General features: G+C 41.8%; 2 protein-coding genes across 2 annotated transcripts in view; both read right to left on the reverse strand.

Annotated features, from left to right (window-relative positions):
* The window catches only part of adgrg4b (adhesion G protein-coupled receptor G4b), a gene marked incomplete at both ends in the record, with an annotated part of 50,173 nt that extends 40,088 nt beyond the window's left edge, over positions 1-10,085 (reverse strand). The window contains 6 exons of the mRNA XM_080748730.1: positions 667-821; positions 2,705-2,766; positions 3,932-4,029; positions 8,261-8,539; positions 9,098-9,338; positions 9,984-10,085. Coding sequence (XP_080604856.1) covers positions 667-821; positions 2,705-2,766; positions 3,932-4,029; positions 8,261-8,539; positions 9,098-9,338; positions 9,984-10,085 — 937 coding nt within the window. The remainder of the gene's footprint in view (positions 1-666; positions 822-2,704; positions 2,767-3,931; positions 4,030-8,260; positions 8,540-9,097; positions 9,339-9,983) is intronic.
* Positions 10,086-12,977: 2,892 nt separating this feature from the next.
* Positions 12,978-13,925, reverse strand: LOC308304172 (heme oxygenase 2-like; the record flags this gene model as incomplete). Its single annotated transcript, XM_080748731.1, has 1 exon — positions 12,978-13,925. The coding sequence occupies one exon, from the start codon at positions 13,923-13,925 to the stop codon at positions 12,978-12,980; it is 948 nt and encodes a 315-aa protein (XP_080604857.1).
* Between the last annotated feature and the right edge of the window lie 1,399 nt (positions 13,926-15,324).

The following is a 15,324-nucleotide window of genomic DNA, read 5'->3' on the forward strand; positions in this document are numbered from 1 at the left end:
GTATACTTATTGCACTATTACACCTATTACACCTATTAAACTATTACACTATTGCACTATTACACCTAGTACACTATTACAGTTATTGCACTATTACACCTATTACTCTTATTGCACTATTACACTTGATGCACTATAACACCCATTACACTTATTAGACTTAATGCACTATTGTACTTATTGCACTATTACACTTATTACTCTATTACACTAATACTCTTATTACACTATTACACTATTAAACCTATTACACTTTTACACTATTACATCTATAACACTTTTACATCTATTACAATGTATTACACCACTACACCATTAAACCATTACAGCTTTACACTGCTATACTACTATCTGCTACTTTTGCGTGATGTAGTATGATCAAGTATAGGGTGTTAATAAAAAAATAAATAAAAAGAAAAAACGTTAGAATACAGAGAATATCTTTGCTGCACAACAGCAAAGATATTATGTCAAGATGATAAACCCCTTTCGCAGAGTTCGGAGAACACGTACGCGCGCGCGCGCGCACACACACACACACACACACACACACACACACACACACACACACACACACACACACACACACACACACACACACACACACACACACACACACACACACACACACACACACACACACACACACACACAGGTCTTTCTTACCGACAGATATGGTGTAGATGGAGTCTGGGTCAGCCATCAGATACAGCAGGCTGTGTGGCTCTGTGTAGGAGGCCTGCAGATACTTGGTCATGTCTGCTTGGACCACAGACACGGCCATGCTGGGGAACACATTCACCTGCACCACGCTGTCAAACCTACATCCCAGGAGAAACGGTTGGAACACAGTACAGGGTTCCCACACATTTTTACCAATTAATTTCCAAAACTTTTCCAAAACTTTTCCAGAATATTTAACCCAATTTCCAGGACTATATAACAATAATTCAGCTCAATAACAGGTCGCTTACTCCTATGCGCAATGCCTAAAGACAGGTAGTGTATGCCAGTGGTTCTCAACCTTTTCAGGCCGTGACCCCCGAAATATTCACGTTTTAACTGGAAGAGTTGAGGAATTTTGTATAACACGGTTCTATTGTGAAAATAGCAGATCTACATGCTCACAACGCCTCGCAACGCGAGGCGTTGTGAGCATGTAGATCGGCTATTTTCACAATGTCTGCCTTTAATATTTGACAATTTGGCCCATGTTTAATTTGTCATTTCAGAGGTATTTACAAAATCAATAACCAAAGACAATGCATAGCAACTTTTTCGAGGACCTTCCAGGAACCTTGATAAATTCCAAAACTTTTCCAGTACTAGCAAAGAAAAAAAAATCGAATTTCAAAATATTTCCAGGAATTTCATGACCGTGGGAACCCTGACAGTAGTGTTCTGTGTATTGTGCCATGCTGTTATGTAGTATTTAACTCTAAGCCAGTGGACCAGGGCCTGAGAATAGGCCATGAGCTGCTCTGACCAGAAGGTGGCGTATTGAGTTCCTCATACAGCCTCCATCTGCCTTTAAAGGGGAAGACCACCCATTTTCAATATTGAACTATGTCATTAATATACCTTAGAGGAGTTGTGTGGAAATAAAAAAAAAGTTCCCCCCCTTTTGTGTTGCCTAGAACCTAGGATTGATTTTGGGGTTTGTATTGTAAAGTACAATGTGTGATGTCATCAAGTTGTAATTTGCAATACAAACCCCAAAATCAATCCTCCAGTTCTAGGCAACACAGAAGAGGGGGAACTTTTTTTTTTATTTCCACACAGTTCAGGCCAAAGGTGGTACTGCAGCTGAAATGCTCTGAGAGCCATTCAAAAATGAGAGAGGCTCTCTATTCAGGAGTGGTAATTTAGTCTCAAACCTTTTGAAAAACGTTTTTGGGACATAAACAATATGACATAAATACTTTTTAAATGCATGGTGTATCACCTTTAACAAACTTTATATGTATTACACAGTTCTTACATACAACAACATAGTCTTAACTGATTTAGAATATTGAAAATATAATTGATAATTGACATTACTGACACAATGAAGGATTTCAGCTCAGTTAAGAACTTCAGGTGTGGAATATTCAAGGGGAACAGATTACAACCAGATTACCTGTCAACAGTTGGAGTTGACAACAATATCTGAGGAGTAAAAGATATCAACAGACAATTCATCAGAACAATTTCACAACAATGCTTTTTGACGTTTTTCTCTATATGTTTTTTTTTGTAAATATCTGCCAAACGGTACTCACTTTAAGCTCATCGTTGACCGTCTCTCCAGGGCTGACCACAGCATGGGGGCTATGTATGGTACAGAGTACAGGTATTGTTTACTTTGAGATAATGATTGTTCTCTGTGTAATGCTGATGAAAACAATCAAATAATAAATAAAGACGAGACAAATCGTGTGTGTGCGTGTGTGTGTGTATACGTGCGCGCATGTGTGTGCGCGCCTGCACGCGCGCGCGTGTGTGCATTTGTGTGTGTGTGCGTGTGTGTGTGTGTGTGTGTGTGCAATGTGCATGTGTACGTGCAGTGTGTATGCCCCTGCATTAGTGCCTGATCATTTAAGTATAAGTTCAGTAAGCGTTAGGTACCATACAATTTCATGAGGAGAAACTTCCTGTTTAGAGACATTTCCTAATGTTGTGTTACATAAATATATTGAATTACAGTACAATCTCTTCATACCTGGCCAGCTCAAACACCGACACGCTGTGCAGCGTCATGTTGAGTGGAAGCACTTCTCTGAGCTATAGGAAGCAGACAGACAAACACATCAAACAGGATGGTGTGTGTGTGTAGAGTAAAGAGAACATGATGGCATAATATTGGCATAGGAACAGTCTTAAAGTATTTAATTAAATGGCACGACTGTTTTCACAGTATAGTTCTGAGTGCATAATTTCAATCTGAGAGTGTACAAATCTAACCAAATGGACCCATACTAGTGTATTTGGTTACATTTGTACACTCTCAGAGTTGAAGAAGAAGAGTCCCGCACACTGTCTTCATTCACAATAAATGTATTACAACGTTACGTTACCGAAACGCTGTAATAAATGTATTGTGAGTGAAGACGTACTCACTCGCTAGCTTTCGCCGTGGACTGAAGACTCACCTTTTCGGACTCCACCTTGACCCATAGCACTACTGAAACACTCAATGACCATACATGAAGCTAGTCAACATTGATTTTATTGTTTTAGATTGATATTCAAATGCATTTGTTATATTGTTGTTGATGTTCTGACATGTTATCTTGTATAATAGTAATGTATTTCTGCTTATTGTAAATCGCTTTGGATTAAAAGTGTCTGCTAAATGCCTAAACTGTAAACTGTAAACTGTAAGACAGTGTGCGGGACTCTTCTTCTCCATTCGTCAACGTCACTGTTCCAACGCACCTGTCCTTGTAGGAGTGCAAAAGGCCTTCTCCTCCTACACTCTCAGAGTTAAATGAACACCCATTTAGAATTGAGGCCGATTCTAAAAAACGCCTTCTAAAACCTAACCTAAGGGTTCTGAAAACCTTCAAATTCGTATAAAAAAATAAAAATAAATGATGTTGCTTATTGCTATATGTATAGCAGATACTAATGAGACACCAGGTTGGCACTAGCCTCGTAAACCACCAAATTCCGGAAATCACATTAAAATGAGATTTCCGGAAGTTGGTGGTTTACGAGGCTAGGTTGGCACCAGGTTTGAAAGGTATAACAATACGTGGCACCATTCCATTTTCTGTAGCACCATGAACTTACAAAGGATTTTTGAAATTTAAATAATGTATGCCGCATAACAGGGGTTAATAAAAAGCAAGACTTTTGCACACCTAATAAGGCGTAGGATAAGACCTAACAAGGGCCCCAACGTACTGAAAAAAAAACAAAACACGAGAAGTCATTTTGATCTTACCCAGCGCCGGGCGAGGTCTCTGGCCGTGTAGAGGTTGGTGTTCTTCCCGTCATGGCGGAGGATAAGGAACCTCACTCTGACTTCATACAGGGACCAGTCTGGTAACCAGAGAGACAGAACATACAGCTATGATGATGATCATTTTGATATGTATTAGGTCACGGACCCTCATTGAATAAAAAAATAAATACAAAAATTATCTCTGGAACCCCAAGCAATCTACACCAGGGGGTCTTCAACGTTTTCAGGCCAAGGACCCAAGAGAGTTGAAGCAGGGACCCCCTCAACCTTTTCAGAGATTCCATATAGTTTCATTGTTTGACAACCCAGTGTATTTTGAATTCATGTCAATTTGTTTTCAGATATTTAAGTTGACCTTTCACTATGTGCTTAGTTAAGGAAAGGATCCATAAAAAAGTCTGCCAGCCATCTTTCCTTGCACGGTATATTGTTTCATTGATATGTATTGTTCTATTTTAGTTTTAACAATGTGCTAATAAACTAAACTGTTTCCATCAGCAAGAAATAATTGTGTTTTAATACAAAATGTGATTAACCTTTTATTGACAGTAATGCAGACATATTGGTCTGTCATTGCCACAATCTGTTTTGTCTTAATGTACAGCTTTAATCTAGCTGCTGTAGTTTTTACCTGAACAAAATACAACAAAACCATGCACTGTCATGATAATATGTCCTAATGTTGTTTTTATTTCTATCTTTGTTTTTTTCAGCAGGGAGAACAAGCTGCTACTACTAGGCCTACACAAGCAGTGTAGTAAGAGAAAGTTAGCCTATTGCTACATCAATCTGGGAACTAAATCTAAATCACTAGCTTTCTTCACAAATGTGTTCATAAAGGTGTCTACTATCACCTCTGAACTTTGTCAAACCCAACTCCCTTGACATACTTTGTGGGAGCCAATCAAAGTTATTGGGTATCCCGAGGGCCTGGGATTAAAGGGGGGAAAATAAAAAATGGCCAATATGAGCGTATGAGGTGTGTAATTTGGGTATTTTTGGGCTGCTGAATCGATTCCAACCATTCGTTTTCAGTTAAAATGGCGTAGTGTTTGAATTCATGAAAACTATTCAAGATCAGGTGGGTAATCACATATGACACACATGATAACATGATACAATCTGACAAGGAACATTCAAACACAGGGTTTAAAACATAGGGACTAACAGGACACAGGTGAACTCGAATGACATGATTGGCTAAGCCTTAGCCAATTAGGCCTTTTTTATGGCCAAGGAGTAATTTTTACTTATAACTAATGGTTGGAATGGATCCAGCAGCCCAACAATACCCTAATTACACACTTCATACGTTCGTATTGGCCATTTTTTATTTTTCCCCCTTTAATCCCAGGCCCTGGGTATCCTGATACCCCCAACATTTATTGGCTCCCACAAAGTATGTCAAGGGAGTTGGGTTTGACAAAGTTCAGAGGTGATAGTAGACACCTTTATGAACACATTTTGTGAAGAAAGCTAGTGATTTAGATTTAGTTCCCAGATTGATGTAGCAATAGGCTAACTTCCCCTTAACTAGTGCCAGAACTGCCAACATGGCATGGAATGATCCAGACAGTTCCAGCATGCCTGCAGGTAACATTACTGTCTTATCAGATTGAACAAAGTAGTTACTTTGAAGTCCAAAGTCAAAGTATCCTCAAAATCACATTGAAATGAATACTACAACAATGATGAATTAGTATTAGTATACTTAATTGTTTGTAATTCACTGTGTAGAGTAGTGTGTGTGTGTGTGTGTGTGTGTGTGTGTGTGTGTGTGTGTGTGTGTGTGTGTGTGTGTGTGTGTGTGTGTGTGTGTGTGTGTGTGTGTGTGTATGCATGATGTTGGAAAGGGGGTTCTATGTATGTAGGTATGTATGTACTGTATTGTATAATGTGTATGGAACATAGTGATCAGGTGGACCATTCAGCTCATTCAGTGAATTTGATAGCCAAGGAATGTGTCACATTCCTCGCGTGATGAGATGGCAATTGGTCTCATTGCCATTCTCATGTGATTCACAAGTGTGTTTCACCAAGGCACCCTGACTTGACATCTGAATTTGAAAACAAAATAGTCATGAAGTGTGGGAAAGGCAATTTATCTAGTAATGCTGTTTCTTTCTCTTTGTTTTCTCAGGAGAGAGATGAGCAAACTGTTTCTACCAGTACACAAGCAGTGACACTGCCAGTAGTGGACGCCCAGCTGCGACCACCACTGAATTGTGTGTTTGAAGTTAGTTTTTTTTTTCTTTTTCCAAAATAAAGTAGTTCAAATTAAAGGAGCTATAGTCAACTTTTTCATTGTAGGTGTACATCCTAGTCTACAGACTAGGATGTAAACAAAGTACGGGCCCTGTAAATGTAAACAAAGGGCCAAAATGATTATTTTATCATTATTTTACGCTTTTTGTGATCATTTATTAATTGAAACACATATATGAAGCTTATTTTTTTATAAAATATTTTCGAAACATTATTTTTATTTTAGCATCCGTTTTTCAAGAAAAAGTTGACTATAGCTCCTTTAACACAAGTTGTCTGATTATGTAATGTCAAGTCTACTTTTGTGTTTGTGTGTCTACAACATATATATTCTCTAACTGAATTAACTGAAACCAGAAAATAAAAACTCAAGTAACAATGTAAATGTAAATGTAGTAAATGTAAATCTAGAATTACATTTAAAACATCGTTCTTTTTCCCCCACCATTACACATGTAGTGTTTTGACACCCTTTCTATATTATAGCCTACCCCCCTTCAGGCATTCCAGGAAGAATTACAAAATGTTTCCTACTACTATATATACACCTGTAAATGTAAGTAAAATCAATCACATCAATTAATCACACATAAGTTAATTAAGAAGATATTCTCTAATGATGGTGTGGTCGCGGTCTCCTGTGTCATCAATTGAAAATTTGATTTTTAACTGCAAATTATACTGCTTCACCAATGGTTACATTTTACAGGCTAGATTTAAGCACAGATTGAGCAAAGACTATCATTTTTGTTTTATAATTGCATCCAGGCAATATGTTGAGCAGTGCCTCTGGTTCTTAGTAATACAATATTATTGTCATACAATGGTTCCAGTATTTACTGTACTGTACTGTCAGAGGAACAGGAGGTCAATATTTGATCTAGGAATCCAGGCCATGAGACGAGTGGCTGCCTTGGAGGCTTCAACACAGGTGCGGAAAGGCTGTAAAAAAAAGCCGTTAAAGATTTTCCACATAAGAATGAAACAGCCACAGGGTTTAATCACTATATCAGACGGGAGAGGATTGTTGCCAAACCCTAGATTCATGCCACAAAGACTGGTAAGTAAGCAAGCCTTGGGACCCAACAGCTCCTGAGCCATGTGGCTCATACTGTATGTCAGGAGCCTACTGTATCTCTTGTTTCCATAGCGTGAGGCAGCTTGATGTACAAGTACACCCCCGGGACATGACGCTAGTATATCGCACATAATCCAAGCCTTGATGCTGAGTGCCAACTAAGCAGGGAGACATTAGATCCCGTTTTTATAGTCTTTGGTATGAGTAAGATGGGAATTGAAGACATTCCACCATGTCTTCAGTGCTGAAACTTTATTTATCCATTTTATCTTGTATAGAATGGCTTACGGTTGTTAGTGAACTGGGTAAAATAAAACATTATAAATAGCTCACTTCAACAAATACAAAACCGCTTCAACACTACAAGGTTGTTATAGAGATTCACAGAAAGAATTTAACTAATGAAGTCTAATATCCAACTAACAGCACCTAGCGCTAATAAACCAACCCAGAACAAGAACAAGGTCGATTTATCACCCCGACTAATCAACCCCGGCATCATCAACCTGTATTAATAGTTATATGAGTAGTGCAAAAATAGATGCATTATCCTATTGTTTAGGTATACAGGTATATACAGGCGGCAGTGGCTCAGGGGTAGAGTTGCCGTCTAGAACAGATGGAACTTGGATTTAACTGGGTTCCCGCAGGGTTCCCAGTTCGATCCCTGAGTTAGTGTGGAAGAGTCCTTGAGCAAGACTCTGAACCCCTAGTTGCTCCCGGTGAGCAGGTTGGGGCCTTGCATGGTTTCTTCCGCCATCCGTGTGTGAATGGGTGAATGTAATGCACAATCTCTGTAAAGCGCCTTGGATAAAGATCTATATAAATGCACCATTTACCATTTACAGACTGTTAGAGCTGCTGGCGGTGCCAAAAATATACATACATATTTGATACAAATATAAAATAATTGGCCTATTAAGAAAACTAAAAACCACTCCAATTAAGACAAAAGCTTGGCTCACCGCACAGCAGGGTGGAGTCAGCGACGGGCGAGTGGATCTCCCAGTGATTCTCCTCCCACTTCAGAACATCTCCCCCTGTGCACATCACTGACGTCACCTCCTGTCTGTTGCGCGCGCGCCCCCACATACGAAACAGAGACAACCAGCCTTTCAGGCAGCCAAAGACATGGAGAGTCCCATCGGCAGCTAGGAAGTGGGACGCGCCCAGCGTGAGGGTGCCGTTCGGGGCCAGTCGGCGGTGAGGAGGCCGCACGGGAGAATCCCCCACATCCACGTCAACTGGGAAGAGCAGAAGCAGGGATGGGACGGTGATCGTTATTATCGTTTATCGTGATAAAAAACACTCACAGTAATCGTATCGCAGAGATTTACATTTATCGTGAAATTATCCTCCGTCATGCACTGGGATCAATTCACTTTTTATTTGCCGAGCTGCATATCCGGTATAATTGGTAAAACGGACCTGGAAATATATTTTTTTATTCTCTACCAAGTCTCTTTGCCCAAAAATAGCCCATCTACAAGCTCACAATGCGTCGCAACGCGGTCGATCTTCTACTTTTGCTTCTTTTGAATTTGAATCCTGAAAAGTAACACTTTTGGACACCTGAGGTTTCCACCTGATAAGAGACGATAAAAACAAATATCACCATATTTGTGACCAAATATCTTGATATATCGATATTGTGATGATAATATTGTATTGTGAAGATATATTGTGGAGAAAAATAAATCTGGAAGGTGGAGGTGTGCAGCCAAATAAATGTAAATTCCAGGGTCCTTGACAAGAAAAGGTTTCCTGAAACGTGAAAATAAAGTTAGTTGACTAGTACTTACCAACAAAAAGATGCAACATCCTGCCATTGACATAGAGGCTGGGTGCGTAGGTGGTGTGCGACCAGCTCACACACAGATAGTGCCACAGGTCCGCATGCAGGTACACTGGAGCAGTGGTCCTCCACTCCCTGCCAAACAGCCAGATACTGAGGTAACCTCTCCGTCCCCCCAGACCCAGCTCGGCCCACTGGCCCTCGGGAGAGCGGTACATGAAGGCGGTCCACGTCGAAGGTGTTGACGCCTAGATTAATGTGGACGAGGAAATGTGTTGCCATACGGTATAAGTGTTAAAAGTGGTGTAAAGTCATATTTTTGGTTAAAACAAAAAGTATTTTGTTAAAATGGTAAGCTCTGTATTGTTATAGTAAGCTTATCACTGCTTTGGGCAGTGGTTCTTAATAACCTGGGGGTCAGGACCTCCAGTGAGGTGCCCACATGATGATGGGGGTCCCCAGATGACAGATCATTTTGCATCAAAAGTCATCAACAAACTATAATAACTGGTCAAACATTGTCCAAATGGTCAAATATTAAAAGAGGCAAAACCTTTGAAGCCGAATAGCCGATTTACAAGCATGTAGATCTGCTATTTTCACAAATTTAGTTGGACCGAGTCAAACTAAATTGAATGCCTGAACTCCTATATTCCAAGTGCTTGTCAGTTGTCACTGCCTGAGAGGAGGACATCGTTGAAACGGTCCACAGACGCTTAAATTTGTATATCCTAATATTATAGAAGTTCGCGTTGTCGTAGCTATAACCTGATGTTGGATTTAGCTGAGGCCGTCAACCGTGTTCTCCGAGCGAGGCTCAGATGTTTATTTATTTATTATTATTATTACATTGCATGTTTAAATCTGACCGTGTTCCTAGTGTACCTTGTTACCTTGGTTTGCAGGTGCAGACAGACAGTCAACTCCCCCAGGGCAGGGACAGACACACCAGGCCTCAGCTTCCAGTAGCTACAGTAATGGGTGAAGTTAGCCATCTTCCCCCACAGGCTAACCTCAGGAGAGACTAGCAGAGACGCACAGTAAAGAGAGATCAAGCAGCGAAGATAGGGCACTAAAAGTGGCCACTGCTCTGTAGACTGATATCGATATTTACAAAGCTAATGAGCTCAGATAGGCATGCGACGCCGCTGTTTGATGTCAATACCATCAGCACATTAAGTGATTTGTGACATGTTTGTTGAGAACACATCAGTAGTGCCACTTTATTGATATGCTTGATTGATATTCAGTGCTCGGTACAGTATACTGTGTTTATACATGTCATTCATGTCTTATTTAGACGCAGTGTGTGGTGTTTATTTAACATAAATGAATCCTGTCTGATTAAGTTGATCGAACTGCCATTAGAATCTGTCGCAACTCTGCAGAATCTGTCGAAACTCTGAGACTTACATATTTTGAGGTAATTTACTTGTATAGATTTGTTTATCTGCATGCTTTCGAGTCTGCACTCTGTAAACACTACAGTACATTCATAAGCTTTGAGTGCTTTGTCTTTTAGCAGTTTGCAGCAGCAATGAAAAAGTAACCAAATGACAATAACTTGACAATATACTGCACACTGTACCGTTATGAGAAAGAGGAAAAATAACCTATTAACCTTTCTGTGCTGGTCATTTATGTACATATCCCTCGCACAGATAGACAGAATAAATTAATTAATGCATACTCTTACCAGAGTCAACAGGAGAGGAGAGCTCATTCAGAAAAGACAGGAGGCTAATGACATTCAAGAGATTCTGAAGAAACCCCATCACAAAATCTGGAAGGAACAAAATATGATTTTGACAAAGATGTTTGCATTGCAAAACAAATTGCCATGACAATTCTATGTGCCATCTTATCAACTCATAAGTGTGGCATTGGTAGACATTCCAGTTTAATCAAAACATTTATCAAATCAAGTATGACTTGAATTAACAATCACATTAAGTTTGTATTCTTATAAAATACACAATCTGTAGTGAAATCAACTCACTTCATACATGTTTGTATTTAAATTAATAAAACAACAACAATGTATTATTAGGATGTAATTGCATACAGAAAAATATACCTTTGTTTTAGAACCAAATCCCAGTCCACTCTCTGGCCACAGCACACACTAAGAATTCAGCAGAAAAATCAACAATACCACTTCCACTCATGTATCAAATGATAGCAACAGCAAAGCCGTGTCTGAAATGGACCTTTAAATAGTTGGTACCTGTGTTTGTGTGTGTGTGTGTGTGTGTGTGTGTGTGTGTGTGTGTGTGTGGGAGGGAGGGAGGGAGGGAGGGAGGGAGGGAGGGAGACTTTTGTCACATCGACCTCCCACATCAGCATATGCTACTACAGTGAGCAGCACATTCATGTGGTTATTGTGAAAGATATACCATTGAAAAGTTATACCAAAATTACCTTTGTTTAATTGGAAAAGTTACACTATATGACACTATTTATGGCAATGTAATACCCCAAAAATCACACCCAGTGTGAAGTGAGTGGTGCTATTTAGTTAATTGCGTAAAGTGTCCTGCAAAGCTTGGCCAATGTGACCCGGGTAAATAAGTACAGACAGACACCAATTGACCAATGACAGTCCAGACAGACAAACGGAAAAGCCAGATGTAGGAGCGGTTAGCGCAGCTCAAAAACAAATCACACACTACAGCTTTCTTTTATTTAGTCTAATCCAGCATTGCTATTAACGGTAAAGCTCCTCATGTGGTTATGGAGAGACAGATCACATCTGTGGTCCTTCAGGGTGGCATCCTTTGGTAATCAGTCTGAGGCAAGATGCTCATGAGAAATTAAACAAATAATAGTGGCGTGGGGAAAAGATCAACAGTACTGCATAAGCGCTGTTGTGGGAAAAAAATGCCTTGACATATTGTAAAGTCATGATATGACAGCTGATACAGCCGACAGTATATTTCTGCTATGTCCATCAGACATGGATACAAACCCAGAAGCAGGGCTTGGTTGAGGACCAAGTCATCAGTGTTACCTGATGTGAACTTTTCTCACTCAGGGCTATCACTTGTTAACTGCTGATTATTCCAACCAGTCTAATACTAGTAGCAAATGTAAGTACCGGTAGCTGACTACTGGATGTAATAGTTAAAATAGTATGAACTAAGCAAATACAGTGCATATACTACATTCCAGTTGTAGAGAACAATGACAGATTGTGAGAATTGCCAACGAGTTTACAATCAGGGTCTCCATTTAATTAGTTGCTGATAACCCATTGGATCCTCTTCTTCCAGATCTTATCTAAGAAGACCTTCACAACAAAATCACAAAGGTTTCATAAACACCATTACTTGTTTGGACACAGCCCTTCACAAATATAAACTAGAAGCAGTGCTCTTCCGAGCACAGGTCTCCACCAGGCCACACAAATCGGCCTGTTATAGCGCCACCATGAGGCTGATTTAAAAAATGTGGGGCAGAGGTTCTGAATTAGCATCCAGGGAGTGTGTGTGCTCAGTTTGGCAGCGATCGGGCCAACGGCGCCGGAGATTAGCTGGTAACAACCAGGCCACACAAATCGGCCTGTTATAGCGCCACCATGAGGCTGATTTGAAAAATGTGGGGCAGAGGTTCTAGATTGGCATCCAGGGAGTGTGTGTGCTCAGTTTGGCAGCGATCGGGCCAACGGTGACTGAGATTAGCTGCTCACAAACTGCGAGGACGCACACACGCACGGACGGACGGACGGACGGACGCACGGACGGACGGACGGACGGACGGACGGACGGAGGGGAAAACATACTCTCCCTCAGCCTTCGGCTGGTGGAGACAATGAACCCTAATAACCAATTACGTCCTTGTACAACTCCCTTAGCCAGTAGTAGCACAGCAACCGAGGCCTAGCTAGATCACATAAGGTACCATGCAGCCAATCCAACCAAAGTAGTAATGCAAGAGGTCAACAGGACGTCTGACGGTCTGATAAGGTCCATGACTAGCAGACAGACACACGCCGTTCCAACTATAATTATCAGCAGCATGTAGTAGTAGGGGAATTTGCTGATGTCACGATCTATGGCTTCATGGACAGGCGGGCCAGCATCTACAACCTCCTCCTCCTCTTCCTCCTCTTCTTCCTCCTCCATGGTCATTCCAAAGTCCTCCAACTCCTTCAACACCTCCATGTTGAACCGGAAGGCCTGGACCGCCTCCGACACCAGCCTCTGCCTGTTCCCAATGTCCAGGACCAGCTCGTTCATCCGGCTGCGATAGAGCTGCTTGAAAGTCGGGGCGCTGTCGATGGCGTTAAACTGATAGAACTCCAAGCCCTCTCCGGTGGAGGGGAGGTTGAGGTTGCGCTGGGCCACGTTTCGCAGCACCCGGCCCCCGGACAGCAACTGCCCCCCGCACAGGCCTCCCATGTAGCAGGCGTAGGCGTGGGCCACCAGCAGCACTGGGTTCTTGCGGCCCACCTGGTGGATGCGGTCCACGTAGTGCTTGGTGGCAGGGGAGCAGCCGATCTGACTCTGCCAGTTTGGCCCGTAGAAGTACTCGAGGTCGCGGCCCAGGGCCTCGTGGCGATGCAGCTCTGCAGGGAAATAGAGAGGTGCAAAGTGGGGGTGGTCTTTGTTCCTTTCGATCTCGGTCTCCAAGGCGGCGTAAATGTAGTAGAGCGCCACCACGCCGAACTTGAACAGCTCATTGTGGACTCGCCCCCTCAGGAAGTCTTTGAGGAACTGGCTGTTCATAGCCTCCTCCTGAATCTCTTTGGTCCCTTCTGACAGTAACTCAGACAGGTTGAGTTTGTCTTCTTTTGCTCCATACACTGGCCCCACTCTTCCGCGGGTCTTCTCCATTCTGTTTGCTGACATTGTTTGCCCATCACTCGACACCTCTATGATGTCCGTCCTCCCATCAGACGAACACCAGTTAACTCCAAGGAAGAAGGACAGCTCAGCATTATGTCTCGAAAGCTGTCTTGACTGCCTTAAGCTGAGCTGCCTTGACGCCCACGTCATCGCTATGATGTCACTATGATGTCTTGCCATCTCCAAATATGGAGTTTCATGTCAGCTGCCCCAGTATGTTCTCCCAAATCTTTATAGATTAAGTTTATTCTCCTCAAAAACCGACAGTACTCCTTTAGCCAATGAGGAGCAGGAGCAGCAGCATTCTCACCACCAACAAGTGCGACCTGATATAAATAACACCACCCACATGAAACTTTGGGCTCACAGAAAGGCGAGACCAGTATGTTCTCCCAGATCTTTATATACTAAGGTTATTCTCTTCAAAAAACTGGCCGACAGTACAAAGGCAGCGCCTTTAGCCAATGAGGGAGCAGAAAGCCCACACTGTTTCGTAGGAACAGTATTTCTTATTATTATAATAATAGGGTCTTCAATGGCCGTAGGATTGGGCTGAAATCCTGACCAAATGTGCGCTCATAAATCACAGATGCGTACATCCATTACATTTCCGATCCGTGTGTGTATAGCCCCTTTTCCATTATGAGGTGAAACCAGAACTTTCCAGAACCTGAACTTTTTTTTAGGTCCTGCTCTTGAGGCAATACTAAACTTGAGTTCTGTGAACCTATGGGCTGGGCCATTCTGGACCTTCCCGGTCGAGTCTGGTTATATGGAAACCTAAGCAGAACTTCACGCGTTCTTGAAAGTTCTTAGTTCTGCAAAGTTCTGGTTCTAGGTCTGGTTCGGCCCTGTAGAGGAGAAGGGGCTTATGACACAAACACAGACATAACTGTGTCCGCGCACTTCCAAAAGACGCGTTCACTTCTGCCCATAGCGGCCATTCCTCGCACAACACCGTGCAAATTCTGTTTCCCCCTTATGTCCTGACGGCTGCACATCACAACTGACACAGCACTGAGTAGGCAACCCGGCCAGGGTGACATCTGTGCACCAAGGAGTGTGCTTTTCTAGTTTTGATTTTCTGGACCAGCTTATTTATGATTGGTTGAAAATTGCAAGAGAAGACAGCCATAAACTGTGTCATTACCATTTGAACCATTATGCCAGACCCCCAGTCACAGACTGGCTACTATTTCCACCCTGCTCAACAAATACACTTGGGGAATACCCTATGATGAGTTGACCACGCAGGGTACATAGAATAGTGTGAAAAGTGACAGAGCAGTGTGTCGATTCTAGTTGCAGCTCATGAAATACTCTACGACTCATCAGTGTAGAATCACATTTATTGCTTTGCAAAATTCTACAAAACACAAACTGTCAA

Source organism: Nannobrachium achirus, assembly GCF_963921795.1.
Source record: "Nannobrachium achirus genome assembly, chromosome: 19".
NCBI classification, from domain to species: Eukaryota; Metazoa; Chordata; class Actinopteri; order Myctophiformes; family Myctophidae; genus Nannobrachium; species Nannobrachium achirus.